This window comes from Littorina saxatilis, linkage group LG14 (assembly GCF_037325665.1).
Source record: "Littorina saxatilis isolate snail1 linkage group LG14, US_GU_Lsax_2.0, whole genome shotgun sequence".
NCBI lineage: Eukaryota > Metazoa > Mollusca > Gastropoda > Littorinimorpha > Littorinidae > Littorina > Littorina saxatilis.
In genome coordinates this window covers 32,234,001-32,252,578 of record NC_090258.1, presented here as the reverse complement: position 1 = coordinate 32,252,578, position 18,578 = coordinate 32,234,001, and the positions used below count along the sequence as shown (strand labels likewise).

The following is an 18,578-nucleotide window of genomic DNA, read 5'->3' as shown; positions in this document are numbered from 1 at the left end:
TTCTATAACCCACCGAACTCTGACATGGATTACAGGATCTTTTTCGTGCGCACTTGGTCTTGTGCTTGCGTGTACACACGGGGGTGTTCGGACACCGAGGAGAGTCTGCACACAAAGTTGACTCTGAGAAATAAATCTCTCGCCGAACGTGGGGACGAACTCACGCTGACAGCGGCCAACTGGATACAAATCCAGCGCGCTACCGACTGAGCTACATCCCCGCCCAGTGCATTTTGTGTGTTTCTTCATATTTTTGTTTTCCTTTAGGGGGAATGCTTTTTTTCGATGTTTAAAAATTTTTTTTATCAGAAAAGGTTTTGGGTTTGCAGCTAAATATGAAAGGTTGGTCGAAAAACAGCAATGTCCTTTTTGTGGTCTAAGCAGCACGCCAAGCAAGCAAAAACCTACCCGGAACTTCAGCTAGTCTGATGATGCGAGGCGACTCTGTGTTGGTGATGAGGAAAATACGGAATGAAGTCGTCATGACAGCCACCCCAGTCCCCTGGAAGCTTGTGAAGATCCTGGCATCCAAAATCTTTACATCCTTTGCTTCCTGCAAGTAAAATGAAATACACACAATGAAAAAAACCGAAAAATTTCCTCATAGACAAACTGATTAAGAAGAGATGTGCACAAAGAAATCAAGCTACATTTGTTTCACCGAGGGGACAACAGAAGCAGTGTTGTTCTCCAACTCAGAAGACCTCATGTCAATCGGAACCTGGATTAAAAATATGTATAGGTACAAATGTTCTTGCAACAACAAATAGGAGAGGGGAAGGGAGGGGGCTACGAGAGGGGAAGAAGCGGCTTCTTTTTTTGTTGCACTGTATGTGAAAATGCACACCTGTCCCATGCTGAAGGTTCTCTTGAAGCCAAGAAACATGTCGTAGACAAGCACCACGCCGTCGTCCTGAACAAAGAGAAGATCCTCCATGATGGTCCACCCCATCTTCATGATGCGACCGCTGCTCCACTGAAACACACAGAGAGTAATTATGAAATCAATGAATGCAGTAAGTCAGTGCTAATCATCATCTCTAGCTGTGTGTGAATGTGTTTGTGTGCAGGTGTGTGTTTGTGTGTCTGTATGGTGGTGGTGTGTGTGTGTGTGTGTGTGTGTGTGTGTGTGTGTGTGTGTGTGTGTGTGAACATGTGTGCGTGTGTGCATGGATTGAGCGACCACATGTGGAGAAGTCACATGCAGCTCGACTCAATGTTTGCAAGGAACAGCAACTCTACCACAACCCATACAAATCTGACAGAGTTATTTTTCAGAATTCGCCAATTATTTTTATCATTATCAATACTATTATTATCAGCAAAACATTTTCATTGAGTATTTGCTTCAATACGTTGCCTCCTTTCAAAACATGATGAAAACAAAATAAACGAGGAACAAGGCACTAACCCGTATCTGGCTCAGCAGTCTGCCTGCTGCGTTGTACACACTGACGACAGGTTTGATGTTTGTCGTTGCCCCACGGTTTAGCTTGTTCTCATCCTTCAGGAGGGCTGGAACAAAGATCAAGTAGCTTGAAGCGATATCAAAACATTTAGTCAAGCTGTCAGCCTCAAACTAACACTGAAAACCTGAGGTCAGCCATCATCTAAACTTGTAATTTTAATTATAATTTTCAGAATTTAACGAACTAATTCATTAAGTCATTTGTAAGCTTCCAAGCTGGTTTATAAATGCAGTTTTAACGTTCAATCAATTATATAAAAAAAAAGATACATTTATAAAAAAAATGAAAAATCCCAAACGTGTGGGAATATCATCTGAAAGAATTTATGCGGACAGTTTCACGAAGATCTGTTCAGTAGTTTTCTTTGAATCACTCTACACACACACACACACACACACACACTGACAAACACAGTGATAACACACACACACACTCTACAGTGACACACACAGTGACACACACATACACACACCCACTGACTCAAGTGACTGTAACACAGTGATACACATGCACACACGCACACACACACAGTGCAGTGACAAACACAGTGACACATACACACACTCACAAACACACACACACACCACCTACCTCTCCTCGATTCCCAGTGACACACACACACACACTGACAAACACAGTGATACACACACACGCACACATACAGTACAGTAACAAACACAGTGAGTTGTTGACACACAAACACACTCACAAACACACACACACACACACACACACACACACACACCACCTGCCTCTCCTCGATTCCCACTCCCAGACTATCTGAATACATTTGGTCAAAACCCATTTAAACAAAGCGACTCTCAAAAGAGTCAAATCACTAAGTAGAATCTTACCAATGGGTCCACCATATGCAGCAGCAGCTACAGTGAACTTGGACAGGTCTACCAGGCCCGCCCATTCCATGCTGTAAATCTCGCATTTTCTGAAAATACAGGGACAAGCACACATAGAAAATGAATACAAATATCAAATGTCCCAATTTGCCGGCTAGTACATTTAGATTAGAATTAGTTCAAGAAAAATGGTGCTGGTGTACGTGTGCTTTGAATCAGTGAATTGTGTGTGTATGTGTGTGTGTGTGTGTATGTGTGTGTGTGTGTGTGTGTGTGTTTGTTTGTCAGTGTGTGTGTGACTGTGTGTGTGTGTGTTTTGAGTGTGTGCATGTGAGCATGATTCCCATTCTCTTCTTTGACATTAATTTTCTGTAGGCCAGTGCTGCTCATGAATAATGTAGAAGTAATACCGGTATTGAGCCAGTCTACATGTACAAACTACAATAAATAGCGCGTGACTCCAAGTCCAAATAAATATTCCAGTCTCAAAAACAACTCTCAGACACAGCCACTGTTTTGAGGTCGTACATCTCCTGAAGCTTTCAGAAGCAAACAGTATTATATCAAAAAGAAAATGTAGCTCATTTAATACCGAATTCAACGTTGCTCACATAAGAACACTGTTCGGAACGTTTATAACAGCACCTGTAATATGTTTCTCCCAGTGGGTTCCAATCTGCAGTCGCCATTTTGTTGCTGACTTACGTCCCTTGCAAAATATTTCACCCATTTAGGAAAAGGGCCGACTGATTCTGGTTTAGGATTCGCTGAATGGGAAAAAGGAGATGCAGGGGCGGGGGGGGGGGGGGGGGGGGGGGGAGAGAGGGAGAGAAGAACAGGGCTGAAGATGGAAGAGGGTGGGGCAGGTGTATGGAGAGAAGATGCGGAGGTGGGAGGGTTGGAAGGGGGGGAGGCGGGGGGGGGGGGGGGGAGGACTGATGGGAAACCGGTACGGACCGAAGGGGGGGAGGAGGGACAGAAGATGGGGGGGGGGGGGTGGAGGGGAACAGGGGTGAAGACTGATGTAAAGGGGTATAGGGATGGCGGGGGTAAGATGAGGGGGAGGGGGGCGGGGGGGGGGGGGGGGCTAGACTGAAGGAACAAGAGTACTGAAAATGGGAGAGGTTTGGGCGTGGGGGTAGGGAAGATGGAATGGGGTAGAGGTGGAGGCGGGGTAATAGAATGAGGGGGGCTGGTGTAGAGGGGGGGGGGGGGGCAACTGTAGGAAGATGAAAGATTAAGGGGGCAGAACGTGGGAGCCGGGCAGGGATCGAGAGACTATAGAATGATGTTGGTAGAAGGGGACTGAACAGGGGTTACGATTGAAGGGGGTAGGGCGCCACAGAAATGTCACTGCCTAATTTTGAGTTCGTCTGAAAATACAACTCAATGACAGAAGCTACTGTTTACAGTTACTGGCAAAACGGTTTCAGGTAGACTGGGAATCAACAACAACTTGAGAAGAACAGAAGAAGCGTACCGCCGAACGACCAAACAAACAAACAAAAAATGTGTCAATTTATTCCAAGAGTAACATGTGGAGTAAAGTTTTCGGGGGATAAAATGTTCGTGCTGGGATTACCTTTTTTCGTACGAGAGGAAAGTGCCCCACGAAGTATTTCCTTCTATTCAAAAATCTCGTTACAAAATTTTTGCTTCGAGTAACATTTTGTGGAGTAAAAATGTCGTGGTGGGAGTATTTTTGTGTGTGTGTGTGTGTGGTGTTTTTGTTGTTTTGTTTTGTTTTCCTTGGTAAGTTCTTTGCTCGTACAATACTGAATAGGATTACTCGGAATAAAAACAATCGTCACGAGATTTCTTCTCTGAAGTAATTTTTTTGTGGAGTACTTTATTCGGATTAAACCGAGATTTGAACACTCAACCCTATCTCCGCATAGGAAGCCGGCATCTTATCCACTAAGCTATTGCGTTCATCCACAAGCACATGAGAGCCATGAGAGAGAGAGAGAGAGAGAGAGAGAGAGAGAGAGAGAGAGAGAGAGAGAATTGAATTGAACTTTATTTAACAAGGATTAAGATTTAAGGCTTCGTCGGACTTTTCTTACAATCTGTCCTTGGGACGCACAGACACACAATGATAAAATGGAAAAATTAAAAATTAAAAAGTTTACCAACAAAAGGAGGTCAGAAAACTTCAGCACGTGATGATAAAGATGACGACGACGACGACGACGACTGATGATGATGATGATGATGATGATGATGATGATGATGATGATGATCTGATGATGATGATGATCAGTGACTCGTGATGATGATGATGATGAAGATGAGGCATGAAGAGCATACATAATTATGTGGTTATTCATAAAATCAAATGCATACTATGCAAGTAATTATAAGTACAAGCTGGTAGCAATCGAACATGTAGCAATAGTACAACAAAAATATGTTCAGAATATACAATGCACAGCATATCTTTGGCGTAATACTAAGTGTGGTAAATCAAAACGCGTTAAACTACTCAGACATTAAGTGTTTTTTGACACATTTTTTAAAACTTTTTAATGACTTTATTAAGTGCTTAAAGGATTATGGAAGTGAGAGAGAGAGCGAGAGAGAGAGAGAGAGAGAGAGAGAGAGAGAGAGAGAGAGAGAGAGAGAGAGAGAGAGAGAGAGAGAGAGAGTATATTCAGCATTGATCAGAGAGCTTTAGTCCTCATTCAGAATTGTATCTTCCATAAAGGGAATTCTGTTTTGGACTGGACTGATACAGACATCACAAGACTAGTACGAGTAGTGTCCCTTACATGTTGACCACGCCCCCTTCATATTGTCTGCTCGTTGTCGTTGTTGTTGTTGTGTAGTATTTTTTTTATGTGAAGAAATTAAGAATGATTTACAGTAAAATTGTACATTTTTTTAATAACAGTTTTGTTTCCTGTGAGTTGAACAAAAGCATCACATATACGTTATTTCATGTGCATGTAAGAGTGTTTGCCCCAAATAAACTGTGCTCTCTCATATCTGTCTCCATCAATAGTTTAACTAAACACGTAATTATGTTCTTTGAAGTTGAACATAAAAGTTTTTGTTATTAATCTTTATCGGAAGCAATCGAATTTCGAAGTCAAAATTATTGCTTTTTATCAGGATTCTGGGTCAGTTTCAACACACGGACACGAATTCCTCTGTCTCAGTGCAAAGCAGTTTGTTTATTTTGTACCTTGCAAACTATTCCATGCGATAATATTCTTGAACATTACAATTTACAAGTGATTTAATTGAATACTGGGGATTGTTTTTTTCTTAATAGTGATATCATTCTCTTAAAAAATAAATTGCGAATGCTTGAGACAGCGCAAGCCGACGACTGAGAATACTGAGAAATTGATGAAGAATGGAGAGGGAATAATGCAGACGAAACTTTCCGGCCTAACGATTATCTCCCTTCCCTTTCCGTATCTTTCCGTATGGTCGAAATGGCAGGAACGACGTGTTTTGATTGGTTGACGAACAGATCGTCGTTCTTTCTCTCAATTCTCAGACCTCCATCTTGAGCCGACTTATCTAAAGACACGCTTCCAGTGCAAAAGAGGGAGAAAGCCTTGAAGGAACCAGATCTGCGGACCAAATACCCCTGCTTTCTCTGCCATATCGAACAAGTAAGTTTTCTATACTTTCTTGGAAAATCATTTGTTGAAATTATCGTCGGCTTACTTCTGAAGTTTGGCATCCCTCAGACTGTATGTCTGTATCGTCTGACTGGAAATCATGACCCGAGTATCGCCGGCTCATCCCTTGTTCTTTCAGCGTTGAAATAGAAGTGACACAATTGTTATCTTTGAGTATTTGGAGATCTGTGTTTTTGCTGTGTGTTTTGATTAGCGCCGTCAATCTGTACGTCAGTTGCAGACTTTTACAAGTAGGCTACAACTTGGTGGGCGGATTCCCCTCACGTGTAGTCGGTCGGTGTCTCTCTTCTTCTCCGGCAATCCTGTTCTACGGCGTATCCACAGTCATGAGTCATTTCAAGACCGTGGAACATTCTCTCGTGTCTATTTGCAGTGTGATTGACATTCCATTCATTCATGTTCTGCCTTGTTTTTAGTGGCAGGAAACGATAACAGACATGAGCGACTTTACAATACACTAGTTGGTACTACAGTCTAGTTTCGCAATTCGTTCACCGGGTTTCTGTCAATCTGTGTAGTCTGAAAAGCGGTTTCTCTGACTCACACTCACAGCACAGAAAACTCATTTTTGAGATCACCATTAGACCCACTTTGTAGTTGTCAAAACAGTCACGATAAATGAAAGTAATGTTTTCTGCAGATGTGTGCAGGCTGTATAAATTTATGAACAGAGATGTTTTCTGTTAGTTTGAGCAGCAGGTTCCTGTTGTAGTATTTGTACACCCTACTGCTACTGCTAAGCCTAAGCACCACTGCACTGCACTCGGCAGTGACTACCAGTACCAAGACTCTTTAGATTGCATAAAAATAAGTAATTCAGTGGTTCACAATGTACTCCTATCTTCAGTAGAACTGTTAGTGTCACTGTTAGCAGTTACTCAACTTACTGAGTTAGCTGTATTGTGTACCTCAGCAGTTTCATTTTACTGAAAAAAAGTAAAATTGTGTTGTCAAAACCATACTTCTACTTCAACTTAGCAAAATCGCTTTGGACAGAATGGTTTTAAACTTATCACCTTTTCTTGATATCACCTTTGGTTGTACTTGTGAGTTTTACCGAAGACATACCACAAAACGACTACTACAGCAGTTCATACCTTAGTAATAGTATACCTTTAGTATACCTTTTGACTTCTACCTGTTTTTGTCACAATTAATGTATAGAGTACAACAATCAGTTACGCTATGAAAGCTAATTGTCTATGCTTCTTTTAATTTAAAGTTTTAATTTTAAAAGAAAACCTCGCCATAACCTTTTCTGTTTGAACCACTGGTGCGTCCAATTTTGTCCTTCAACTTCCAAGCCTCAACCAGACAACCCCAGCGGGAAACCTGTTGTAAATTTAAAAACATGTATTTGCTGTTAAGGGAATACAAGAGGCTGCCATTAGGTGGTAAAATACCATTGATCAACACATTAAGAACAGAACATTCTGGTCTTCCTCCCCCATTTACTCTCAGTTTTGCTCTAAACAGTGCACAAGATAAGATCCTCTTTGTTATGAGCTCTCTTTATAGATGCAGTGTTTACATTTGCATGAAGCCATTATTTGCTGATGATGCAGGAGCTGTCCTCTTGGCCTGTTGGGACAATTGATCCCCAAGGTTTGCATAGTTATTTCCTCATCACTTCCAACAGTTTTTCATGGAGAGCTTATCAGACATTTTCTTAGAAGGAGATGCAAATACTTTTTCTGGATGAGAGCTTGCAGACAATTTTAAATGGAAATCCAGTGAAAAGGGAAGAGGAAATCAAGTAAAGGACTGGGTATGAGTGGAGTGGCTTACAAGATGAGAGATTAATTTAGCAAGTTGCTTGGTGTTTATTTCAGAGTAAACTTTCTCTCCCCCTACCCGTCCCTCATCCATCCACTCCTTGTGTGTGTGCTACAAACAAGAGATAGAGAGAGTAATTAAGTTGCACTTTTGCTGTGTACCAAGCCAACTACTGTGACCTCCCACTGACCCCCCACCCCCTTCCATAAATGAATAAATGACCATGACAAAATCTGAGAAAAGCACACCACGAAATGGAGGAGGAGGTAACCTTACTCAGTTACTGATGGTAAGAACAGAAATTTGGAGAAAAACAACCATTGAAGTTTGACTTTGAACCAATGTCTTCAAACCAACAACAACAAAAAAAGGGGGGGGAGGGGGAGGTTCTTATAAAGTTAAAATCTGAAATGGGGGGGTGGGTGGTTAATAAGGGGGGTTCTACTCTATATTTATAGATCTATAGGGATACATGTACATTGACAGTTATTTAGAGACATTCACAGATTCAGATGCAGCTGCACACTGGTTCAGACATCCCACAGATTTTTCTTTGGCCCCTGTGTGTGTGTGTGTGTGATAAGATCAAGGTTATCACTGCATCTCTTGCCTGTCAGCACCCAGCATCCCTGGCCAGTCATTATCTTTGTTATCACTGGAGTCACAGGCCCACAGCCACAGGCACCAGAAGTTAAGATCCTGTCTTTTGGTCCACAACTCTTGTGCAGTCTAGTTTGGAAGGGGGTGGGGGCACTTACATGTATTTGTCATTCTGTGCTTATCAAAAAGAAAACAAATTGTTTCCTGGCATGTCATTTTATTTTTTCTAGTCCTTCAGGCTTCATCAGTTCATGTGTACCTGTAGAGATTCAAAGAATTTTGAGAATTGCTGAGACTGAGAGCATTTGTGAATACGATTATGCGTGTTTGTTTCATTCACTCTTGAAATGTTATTTTTTTAGGTGCATATCATATATATGCAGACTATTTCATTCATTGCCAAAGATCAAGTTTTGAATTTGAGACAAGACACTGATTCACTGACTGATAAGTGGCCATGAAGAATTTTGGAGATAATTGAGTTATCTCTGTCAGTACACAGGCACTTGTGTAGACATGCTCACACACACATTCTCTCTCTCTCTCTCTCTCTCTCTCTCTCTCTCTCTCTCTCTCTCTCTCTCTCTCTCCCTCTTTCTTAGTTCTATCTCTCTCACACACAGACACGCACACACATAACCAAGATTATATAATTTTGTTCCGCCCTATTATTAAAGACATGAAGCATTAGGATATTTCTTGCATTGGATTTCTTGGCAATGAGGAGCCCATTCTTATCTATGCATACAAGTGATGTTGGCTCATCAATGAATGGCTGCCTCCCCACTCCATGCAATTAAGTAGAGGTTACATGCCGAGTCTCAGTGATTATCAAAAATAATGGTCGAAGTTAGCGGATCATGAAAAATGCGAGCTTCAGCGAGCTTTTTCATGACCGCGAACTGAGACCATTATTTTTGATAATCACTGAGACGAGGTATGTAACCTCTTTATTCCTCCTTTCTTCAGTTATTCAAAGAAAAGAGGAGTTTTTGTGCGAAAGTTTGATCAAATCATATTCACCCAACCAGTCTACCTGCGCAGGCGATCGATTAATGCACGGTTGTATAGTTCCGTGCAAATCATTACATTTTGTTAACACTTCTTGTCAGTTTCCATGTTTTGAACTAAAATCAAGTACACAGTTATTTTGTCATTCTGCTGTGGCGGTAAAGGCAGATACTGTGTGTTCTGTTCATGTTTTGGTATCGCTCAGGAAATGTTCTTTCCTCGAATGTGACTAGCAGACGAAGTTTTACACTCGTGTTCCAACGTTAAAAACTGTATGAAGTTCAGTTTTCTGGGGCAAAATAGTGTATGAAACCGCTGCATGTTCTTCAAGTTGATTAAATGTTTGCAATTGATTGCGTGTGATCTGTTTATAAAATGAAATATTGTTGAAAACTGACCGTCGGATTGCAGTCTTGTCGATGCAGCCGAAATCTGGAAGGGGAACTACTCGTGTCGCTAGACAAAGTATGAGAGTTACTTTTCCTTGGAATCTTGCTAGCGATAAACGATTGTGCACGGCAGATCTGAATTCAGAAAACAACCAAACTCATGGATTTTATATTGAGATTCATGTGTTCAAGCCTGTAGTTGCTGGTTTAAATGCGGTATGGTTGTATTGTTTGCTCCAGAAATGTATATTTTGTACATTAGAGTGTTCTGAACTTTTGAGTCGCAAAAAGTAGATCCACAATGTGTACAGTCTCTGCCCATGAGCTATCGAGGATTCAGGCCCGTTGTTGTGTAAGTGATTTTGGTTGTTGGGTAAGTTACCGAAAAATAACTAGCCCTACAAGTTTACAGAGAGAAAGAAGCAGAGGGGGGAATAACGAAAAATAACTAGCCCTACAAGTTTACAGAGAGAAACAAGCAGAGGGGGGGATAATGCTTTGTACAGCCTCTCATGTTGACATTGTAATGGTTGTGGATCTTATGAATATGCAGTTCGCAGATTGCTGCCATTGTTAAATTCAATGAAAAATGCCACTAGTCACACATACACACACATACAGATGTTGTGGGTCTACCATCGTATACAATGAATATGAAATTAAAGAAGGAATTATCCTTATTCGGATGGCGTGGGTCGTGTACGACCCATACTCTGCAAACTGACGGGAGAAAGTTTATCCCTTATCGGATGGCGTGGGTTGTGTAGGACCCATACTCTGCAAACTGACGGGAGAAAGTTTATCCCTTATCAGATGGCGTGGGTTGTGTACGACCCATACTCTGCAAACTGACTGGGAGAAAGTTTATCCCCTATCGGATGGCGTGGGTTCGTGTAGGGCCATAATGGTTTTTTGACTCACATGCGAAGCAAAAGTGAGTCTATGTACTCACCCGAGTCGTCCGTCCGTACGTCCGGAAAACTTTAACGTTGGATATTTCTTGGACACTATTCAGTCTATCAGTACCAAATTTGGCAAGATGGTGTATGATGACAAGGCCCCAAAAAACATACATAGCATCTTGACCTTGCTTCAAGGTCGCAGGGGCCATAAATGTTGCCTAAAAAACAGCTATTTTTCACATTTTTCCCATTTTCTCTGAAGTTTTTGAGATTCAATACCTCACCTATATATGATATACTAGAATGAATACCCGCTTCGCCGGGTAGCCGGCTTCGCCGGGAAGAAGTACTTAGAGCCGTACGCCGGCTTCGCCGGGTCCGAACAATGGACCCGCCAAGCTTAGGGAACAGCACGAAAATGATTCAGTGGCCATAATGCCATTCCTGACCATATCGAGTCCCATCCTTGTCGACGAATGTAACCGTGTTAATCACCTTTGGAGGCGAACTCCACTCAAACAGGACTGAGCAAGTTATGGCTTCTCAAAGGAAGGCCAGTACATAAAATTACACAAAAGCCGCCAGACCACATCACAAACAGAACTGAACAATGCACAGGTGTTGCTCTATATAGAGAGAGACACACACACACACACACACACAAAAACACAGAGAAGCCGTATGTATAGAGAGATAGATGACAGTGTATTTTTCGCGTGGCTGTAAATTGATTCGACCTTTGCACTTTTACAGTGAGGATAATTTACGGGTCCAATTTACGTTCTGTACACTGCGTTGACCTTCTAAAAATAGTAACAGTAACAGAACGCCGGGAATATCCGAAGACGCTCTAAAAATAGTAGTAAGCTGAGGTGGAACCAAAATAGCTGAGGTGGAACCAAAATCGGTTCCGCGCTGCGCGCTGAGAGCACGTGTTGAAATATCGACCAGGTTGTGTCGTGTCCCGGGTCTACCTGAATATGCCCACCAAATTTGAAGCAGATCCATCGAGAACTTTGGCCGTGCATGGCGAATACACAAATACACAAACACACAAATACACAGACAGATACACAAACACACAGACAAACAGACACAAGTCGTATATATATATATAGATAGGGCAAAGTAAGCCCCATCTTTTGATACCAGTTTGGTTTACCTTGCTTCAAGGTCAAGGTCACAGGAGCTCTTCAAAGTTGGATTGTATACATATTTTGAAGTGACCTTGACCCTGAACTATGGAAGATAACTGTTTCAAACTTAAAAATTATGTGGGGCACATGTTATGCTTTCATCATGAGACACATTTGGTCACATATGATCAAGGTCAAGGTCACTTTGACCCTTATGAAATGTGACCAAAATAAGGTAGTGAACCACTAAAAGTGACCATATCTCATGGTAGAAAGAGCCAATAAGCACCATTGTACTTCCTATGTCTTGAATTAACAGCTTTGTGTTGCATGACCTTGGATGACCTTGACCTCAAGGTCACATGTACAGACCTGTTTACACTACACATTGAGCGTAGTAAACTACGATTTTGGTCCCCAAACTACGCAACTACGCATGCTTGTCTTATACTACGCAAACGTTTCGTTTCGACTACACATTTTGACATTTTGAATACGCAAAAACGCGAGCGAGTTCCGATCCATAATTTGTACTAACCGGTTGTGTACTGCGTGCAAAACATGCCCGGCGCCCGCGAGAGTAGCGTAGTCAGTTGGTCTTGCTGCTGTTATTACAACTATCGCGGGCGTTTCAGCACATACTTTTCTGAACGCGGTCACTTCGTAGCTCATTCTTTCTGGAGGGAAAAAAATGGCTACAGCGACGAACACGGATTCAGAAGACTTTGGCGATCAACCGCCACGGAGCAAAAAAAAGAAGCTTGGTCAAACTCCCAGCAAGGCTTTTCTGCCAAAGTACTATGAGGAGCATCCATGCCTAGTTTCGTGGAGAAAAGGGAAGCATTTTGCCCACTGCACTGTGTGCAACACGGCTTTTTCAGAGAAGCACAGTGGGCTTTACGACCGTGTAACCGCCACAAGAAAAGCACTTCTCATGAGGAATTCGAGAAATCCCGACCAAAGCAGAGGAAAAATTGGTCTGTTTTGTGAAGAAACCCGTGCCAGGGAAAGAAGACCAAGACAAGCTCACTTTTGAGAGATCGGTAACCAGAGCAGAGGCAATGACCTGCCATATTATTATTATTGCCGACGCAAACCTGTTCTGTTTATATGCACTCCCAGTCCGTACTTTTTGTGACTTGATGTTCTCAGATTGTCACAGGTCTTGAATAGGGGGTCCCACTGTATATGAACTGTATACCCTTCAACATAGCTTTTTTTTTAACAAATGCATGGGTGAAACTTTTCCGCCTTAGGGCGGAAATCCGCCAAATGAAATTGGTCAAATAAAAAATTCCTTATTTTGAAAATCTGTAAAAAAAAAAAAAAAAAATTTTTTTTTTTTTTTCGCCGGCGATCCGATCTGAGACTCTAACACAGTGACCGGACATCGCTGAATCTTTGTTTCCCTGAGCGCGCGAATTATCGGACTACAGCTTGGCATTTGTTATCATTGTTTACTGTGCAAATTTGTGTGTTTGAGATACCAGGAAAGGCCTACTTTTACCCTTAAAAAGCCTGATTTTTCGTTTTCTTCCCCCCTAAGAGGGCGTTGCCCCTGCACCCCACCAGGGCGTGGGCGGCCCCTGGACCCCGGCCTCATTTTCCTTATTTTTAATTCTGATCAGTTTCACCCATGCAAATGTTCCAAACTAGTTAATAATTTTTTTCTTAACAAATAAACTTAATGCTTGGCTTGTATTTTTGTGGGGGCTTTGTTTGTATTTGTATGAGGAGTATTGTTCACATTGTAATAGTTTTGTTTGGAGTGTTGAGTGTTTGTTTTAGTACGGTATAAGTAACTGTTCTGTTTTGCGGTTTGGGTTGATCAAATTGAAATACTACACATTCACCTGCCAAACTACACATTTGCCTTATTTTCACACCCAAAACTACACATGGTACATTTCAGGGGTAGGCAGGTCTGCATGTATTTTGGTAGGAAAAATGTGTAAAGCATGTGAGTCATATGGGCTTTGCCCTTCTTGTTTTGTTTGTTTTTTTACCGCAAATCCTTGTGTATCAGTATGGGTCCTGTCCCACATCATCCAGACTGTGTAATCGCAAAGCCTGATCCCATGAAAGTTAACTAGTGTTGGATATGGTACACATCCTTTCAGACTGATAGTATGTGTGCACATTTCTTCAATGCATCACATTTTGAAGCTGTGTCTGTGGGCTGATTTAGAATCCCATTGCATATGCAAGGGAGTCTGCAAGTGAATGGAGGAGCACCTGTTACAGCCAATCGGGGAGGAATGAAACATCTGGGTTACAGAGGCCCTGGTTCAGTTCCAAGTGACCCCCCGCGGGTTAGGGGGAGTCCCATATTGGTTGGGACTAGAAAGAATTTACCGGATGCTACCCAGCATGTCGTAAGAGGCGACTAAGGGTTCTGTTTCTTCTCTTCTTTTGTCTTATTTCTGCCTTACCAGTCCTTTCACCTATATTTCCTTCCAAGAAAACTCTCCCTACTATTCCCTGCAGTTTTCCAATTCTTTTCTTGTCTTATTTCTACCTGACTGGATCCATCACCTTTATTTCACTTACCAAAAGTCTTCTTTTCCACATCCTTATTTCTCTGCACCCCGCATGTCGCATGTCGTATGAGGCGACTAACGGATTCTGTTTCTCCTTTTACCCTTGTTAAGTGGTTCTTGTATAGAATATATAGTCAATGTTTGTAAAGATTTTAGTCAAGCAATGCTCCTTCCTTCAAACTCACTGAGCTCATTAGGACGGTCACGATCGCTAAGCAATGTCCCTCTCAGATCTTTATGCTCTCTCTCTCCATCTCTCTCTCTCTCTCTCTCTCTCTCTCTCTCTCTCTCTCTCTCTCTCTCTCTGAGTCTCTCTCTCTCTCTCTGAGTCTCTCTCTCTCTCTCTCTCTCACCTCTCCCTCTCTCTCTCTCTCTCTCTCTCTCTCTGTGAGTCTCTCTCTCTCTCTCTCTCTCTCTCTCTCTTATTAGTTAACACATTTTGTACTAGTGTTAACGGATGTGTAGCTGATCGGAGCAACTTTATTCCCAAATGAAAGGTATATAACTATGTCAATGTAATTTTGTAATTTTTTAGTTCCCCTTAAATGTAATTCCTTAAATGCACATTGTGTTGCATTCCATACAATGTATTTCTGTATTTTATATGATTGAATTTATATTTTTTTATGTGCGTCTGTCTTTATGTGTTGTATAAAGGACAGGTTGGAAGAATAGGCTTTGTAATGAAGGTCTGAGTCTCTCTCTCTCTCTCTCTCTCTCTCTCTCTCTCTCTCTCTCTCTCTCTCTCTCTCTCTCTCTCTCTCTCTCTCTCTCTCTCTCTCTCTCTCTCTCTCTCTCTCACACAGAAAGACAAAGTAACGTCCATGAAACGTGCAGCTCGTAGAAAGTATTACCGTGAGCTCGCTGCATCCAGTTCAAAACAAAACTCAAAAGCCATCTGGAAGGTGATCAACCAATTATCTCGTAAAGATACAGTAAAATCTTCCGTTATTGATATACCTGCTGATGATCTGAACATTCATTTTACTTCTATTGTTGACAAAATAATTACAACTGATAGATCGAAACAGAATAATCTGGACAAGTTGAAACAGTTTTGTGATTCAAAAAATATTACCCATAATTTAGACATTCCTCTGCTATCTGTTAGCGAAGTCTTCCATTATCTGTTGTGCTTAAAACAAACAGGTACTCGTGGTTTGGATAATCTTGATGGGAAAATTCTGAAGTTGTCTGCCCCTTTTATTGCAGAATCCCTTACATATGTTTATAATTTGTGCCTTGACAAATCCTACTTTCCCACCAAATTAAAGGAGGCGAAAGTAATCCCGCTATTTAAATCAGGTAGTTCTTCTGACCCCGCCAATTACAGACCAATCTCAATTCTTCCTGTTTTATCAAAACCACTTGAAAAACACATATTTACACACTTGACCACTCATTTGAAGAAATACGATCTTATACATTCCAACCAGTCAGGTTTTAGAGAAAATCATTCGTGCCACACAGCATTAACAAACCTTCTTGAAAGTTGGCTTAGTAGCATTAATAATAATCAACTCTGTGGTGTCTTATTCGTCGATTTTGCTAAAGCTTTCGACGTTATTAATCATGAATTACTATTAAGAAAATTAGTTGAATATAGAATGTCACCCCAAACCTTATGCCTGCTCTCCTCTTTCTTAGCTGGGCGAGAGCAGTCTGTCTGCGTTAATTCAACCGTATCCAGCAAAAGACCTGTGTTATACGGGGTTCCCCAGGGCTCTGTCCTTGGACCACTACTCTTTTCCCTGTATATTAATGATCTTCCTCTTAGTATTAATGATGACTGCGAACTCTTTGCTGACGATACGACCCTACACACTACTGATAAAAAATTAGACAAAGTTTATTCATCGTTGCAGAACAGTGTAGATGATCTCATTCATTGGACGGAGTATAACCACATGAGTCTTCACCCTAAAAAGACCAAATACATGTTAATAACAACAAGACAAAAGAGACAAAACATACGAAACAATCCTCATTCCATATTAATTGGTAACGACGCAATAGAGGAGGTAGGAGATCATAAAGTTTTGGGAGTAAATATCGATAATAATTTGTCTTGGGCCCATCATGTTCGGTCGGTATGTAAAACAATGTCCAGAAAAATATATCAGTTAAATAGAATTAAACACTTTCTAGATCAGCACTCAAGGTTATTATACTTTAACGCATATATACAAACCATCACAGATTATTGTTCAACCATCTGGGACTCTGCCAGTGCTAATATTTTAAAACCATTGTATAGTTTACATAGGCGAGCGCTGAAACTAATTTTACTGAAACAATCCAGTCTTGTATTTGATGATTATAAGAAACTTAAGATTCTCCCACTAAAACAAAGATTTAAATTAAATGAAGGCGTGCTCCTTCACAAAATACTTTCCGGCCGTGCACCACGAACTTTCGTTGCAAACTTTAAAGTGAAACCAAACCGAAAGTTTAACGTCCCAATTCCAAGGATAGATCTCTTCAAATCAAGCTTAGCCTATTCTGGTAGCGTCCTGTGGAATTCTCTCCCGGAATTTGTGAGAGTCCCAATGAGTCTCAATACTTTCAAAAAACACCTTTCACTGTATTTAATGTTAAATTACGAAAAATCACAGTGATGGAAGACTTCGTTTGATTATATTTTCATTTGTCCAAAGCATCAGTGTTCATTATATCCACACAAAAACACTCAAATTAATAACACATTTACTCATGCATGTGTATTCAGCATTGTTTTCACTACGTTACATATACGATGCTTTATATTTGTGTATAATATGTAATGTGTAAATATTCATATGTTGTTGTTTTTCTCCACCTTTTTTTCTACGTTAATATCCGTGTAAATATGTGATTAGATTAGTCCCCTCTCTGGGCGAGGGCTGGTTGAAAAAAAGCTCGTTGTATTGCTTACGCCACAACCCTCGAAAAATAAAATTTGATTTGATTTGATCTCTCTCTCTCTCTCTCTCTCTCTCTCTCTCTCTCTCTCTCTCTCTCTCTCTCTCTCTCATTCATTGTCTCTTCTAACATTTGGCCTATTCTTCTTTGATGGGTCGCTCTTAGCCCTTTGTTACATCAAGGTTCATTAAAGTTTAAACCAAACTGGTCAGGAGATTGTACTGTAATGTCGTTTTCTATGCTGCTGTTCATCATCATCCGTATGTACCATACTGACTATAATCTCTTTACTTCCTCAACTGTGCCAGAACCACATCAAGACAGCTTTCCTACTTGCTCCCCCCCCAAACAACTCTTCCCGGTCTCTGTGATGGCCTGCGGAATGATGCAATCGTTTCATGCAGTTGTTGAAAGGTGATGATGCAAACATAAACGCTGCCATGTGTGAGTGTGTGTGTATACGGCCACATGTTGCCTCTTCCCCACACCTATCTTGTCTAGCCTAAAACAAGTAAAAGTCTGCAATAAGCCTTGAGTAAGCCTCACAGTCACAGCAATTCACACAACAACAGAGAGAGGGAGGGGGGGGGGGGGTGTAGAGACAGAGAGAGGGTAGAGACAAGAAGACTGGGTGTAGATACAGTCAGCTTACCTAGCACATCATTCTTACCAGGTATGCTAACTTCCAGCGCTCTGTATGTTGGAGAGAGAGATGGAGAGGAAAAAAGTGAAGGCAGACACACAGGGGCCGGGGAGGAAAAGAACTGGCTGCGGGGCTAAAAATAGCCTCCGGGGGTATCAGGATGAGAAGTGGGGAAGTGAAGTCTGGCACTCACTCACTCGTGGGCTGCTGCCTTCACCATGCAGAATGTGGGTTGAAGTTTTCTTGGAATCAGCCGTTAATGGGATATAAATAGCAGGGCCTTCTCTCCCCTCTGAGCATGGATCTGACTTTCTTGCCCGGGCTCAGTTGAGAACTTGGTGACTTCTTTGACTTTCAAATGCCCTGGTGTTTCATCCCTTTGAAATGCTAGTTGTTGTCTAAGCCTGTTTGTTGCATGGTGCTTACTTTAGACAGATGGTACACAGGGGTTCTGAGGGAAGGTTGGTGTTTGGTACTGTGAAGTGGGATGGGAGACATGAGATGAACACTGGATAGGTAGGCTGGAAGGGAAGGTTGGTGTTTGGTACTGTGAAGGGGGATGGGAGACATGAGATGAATACTGAATAGGTAGGCTGGAAGGGAAGGTTGGTGTTTGGTACTGTGAAGGGGGATGGGAGACATGAGATGAATACTGAATAGGTAGGCTGGAAGGGAAGGTTGGTGTTTGGTACTGTGAAGGG

At 41.6% G+C, this 18,578-nt stretch overlaps 2 protein-coding genes across 4 annotated transcripts in view; one reads left to right on the top strand and one right to left on the bottom strand.

The window, feature by feature from the left end:
• The window catches only part of LOC138947586 (vacuolar protein sorting-associated protein 16 homolog), a 38,677-nt gene extending 35,655 nt beyond the window's left edge, over positions 1–3,022 (bottom strand). For both annotated transcript variants that reach the window (XM_070319088.1, XM_070319089.1), the window contains exons 1-5: positions 2,969–3,022; positions 2,324–2,412; positions 1,412–1,515; positions 848–976; positions 409–553 (exon numbers count right to left, since the gene is read on the bottom strand). In XM_070319088.1, coding sequence (XP_070175189.1) covers positions 409–553; positions 848–976; positions 1,412–1,515; positions 2,324–2,412; positions 2,969–3,012 — 511 coding nt within the window. In that variant the 5' untranslated portion in view covers positions 3,013–3,022. The remainder of the gene's footprint in view (positions 1–408; positions 554–847; positions 977–1,411; positions 1,516–2,323; positions 2,413–2,968) is intronic.
• Positions 3,023–5,801: 2,779 nt separating this feature from the next.
• LOC138947585 (profilin-1-like) overlaps positions 5,802–18,578 on the top strand; it is a 35,187-nt gene continuing 22,410 nt past the window's right edge. For both annotated transcript variants that reach the window (XM_070319087.1, XM_070319086.1), the window contains exon 1: positions 5,802–5,949. The gene's annotated coding sequence lies outside the window, so the exon portion shown is untranslated. The remainder of the gene's footprint in view (positions 5,950–18,578) is intronic.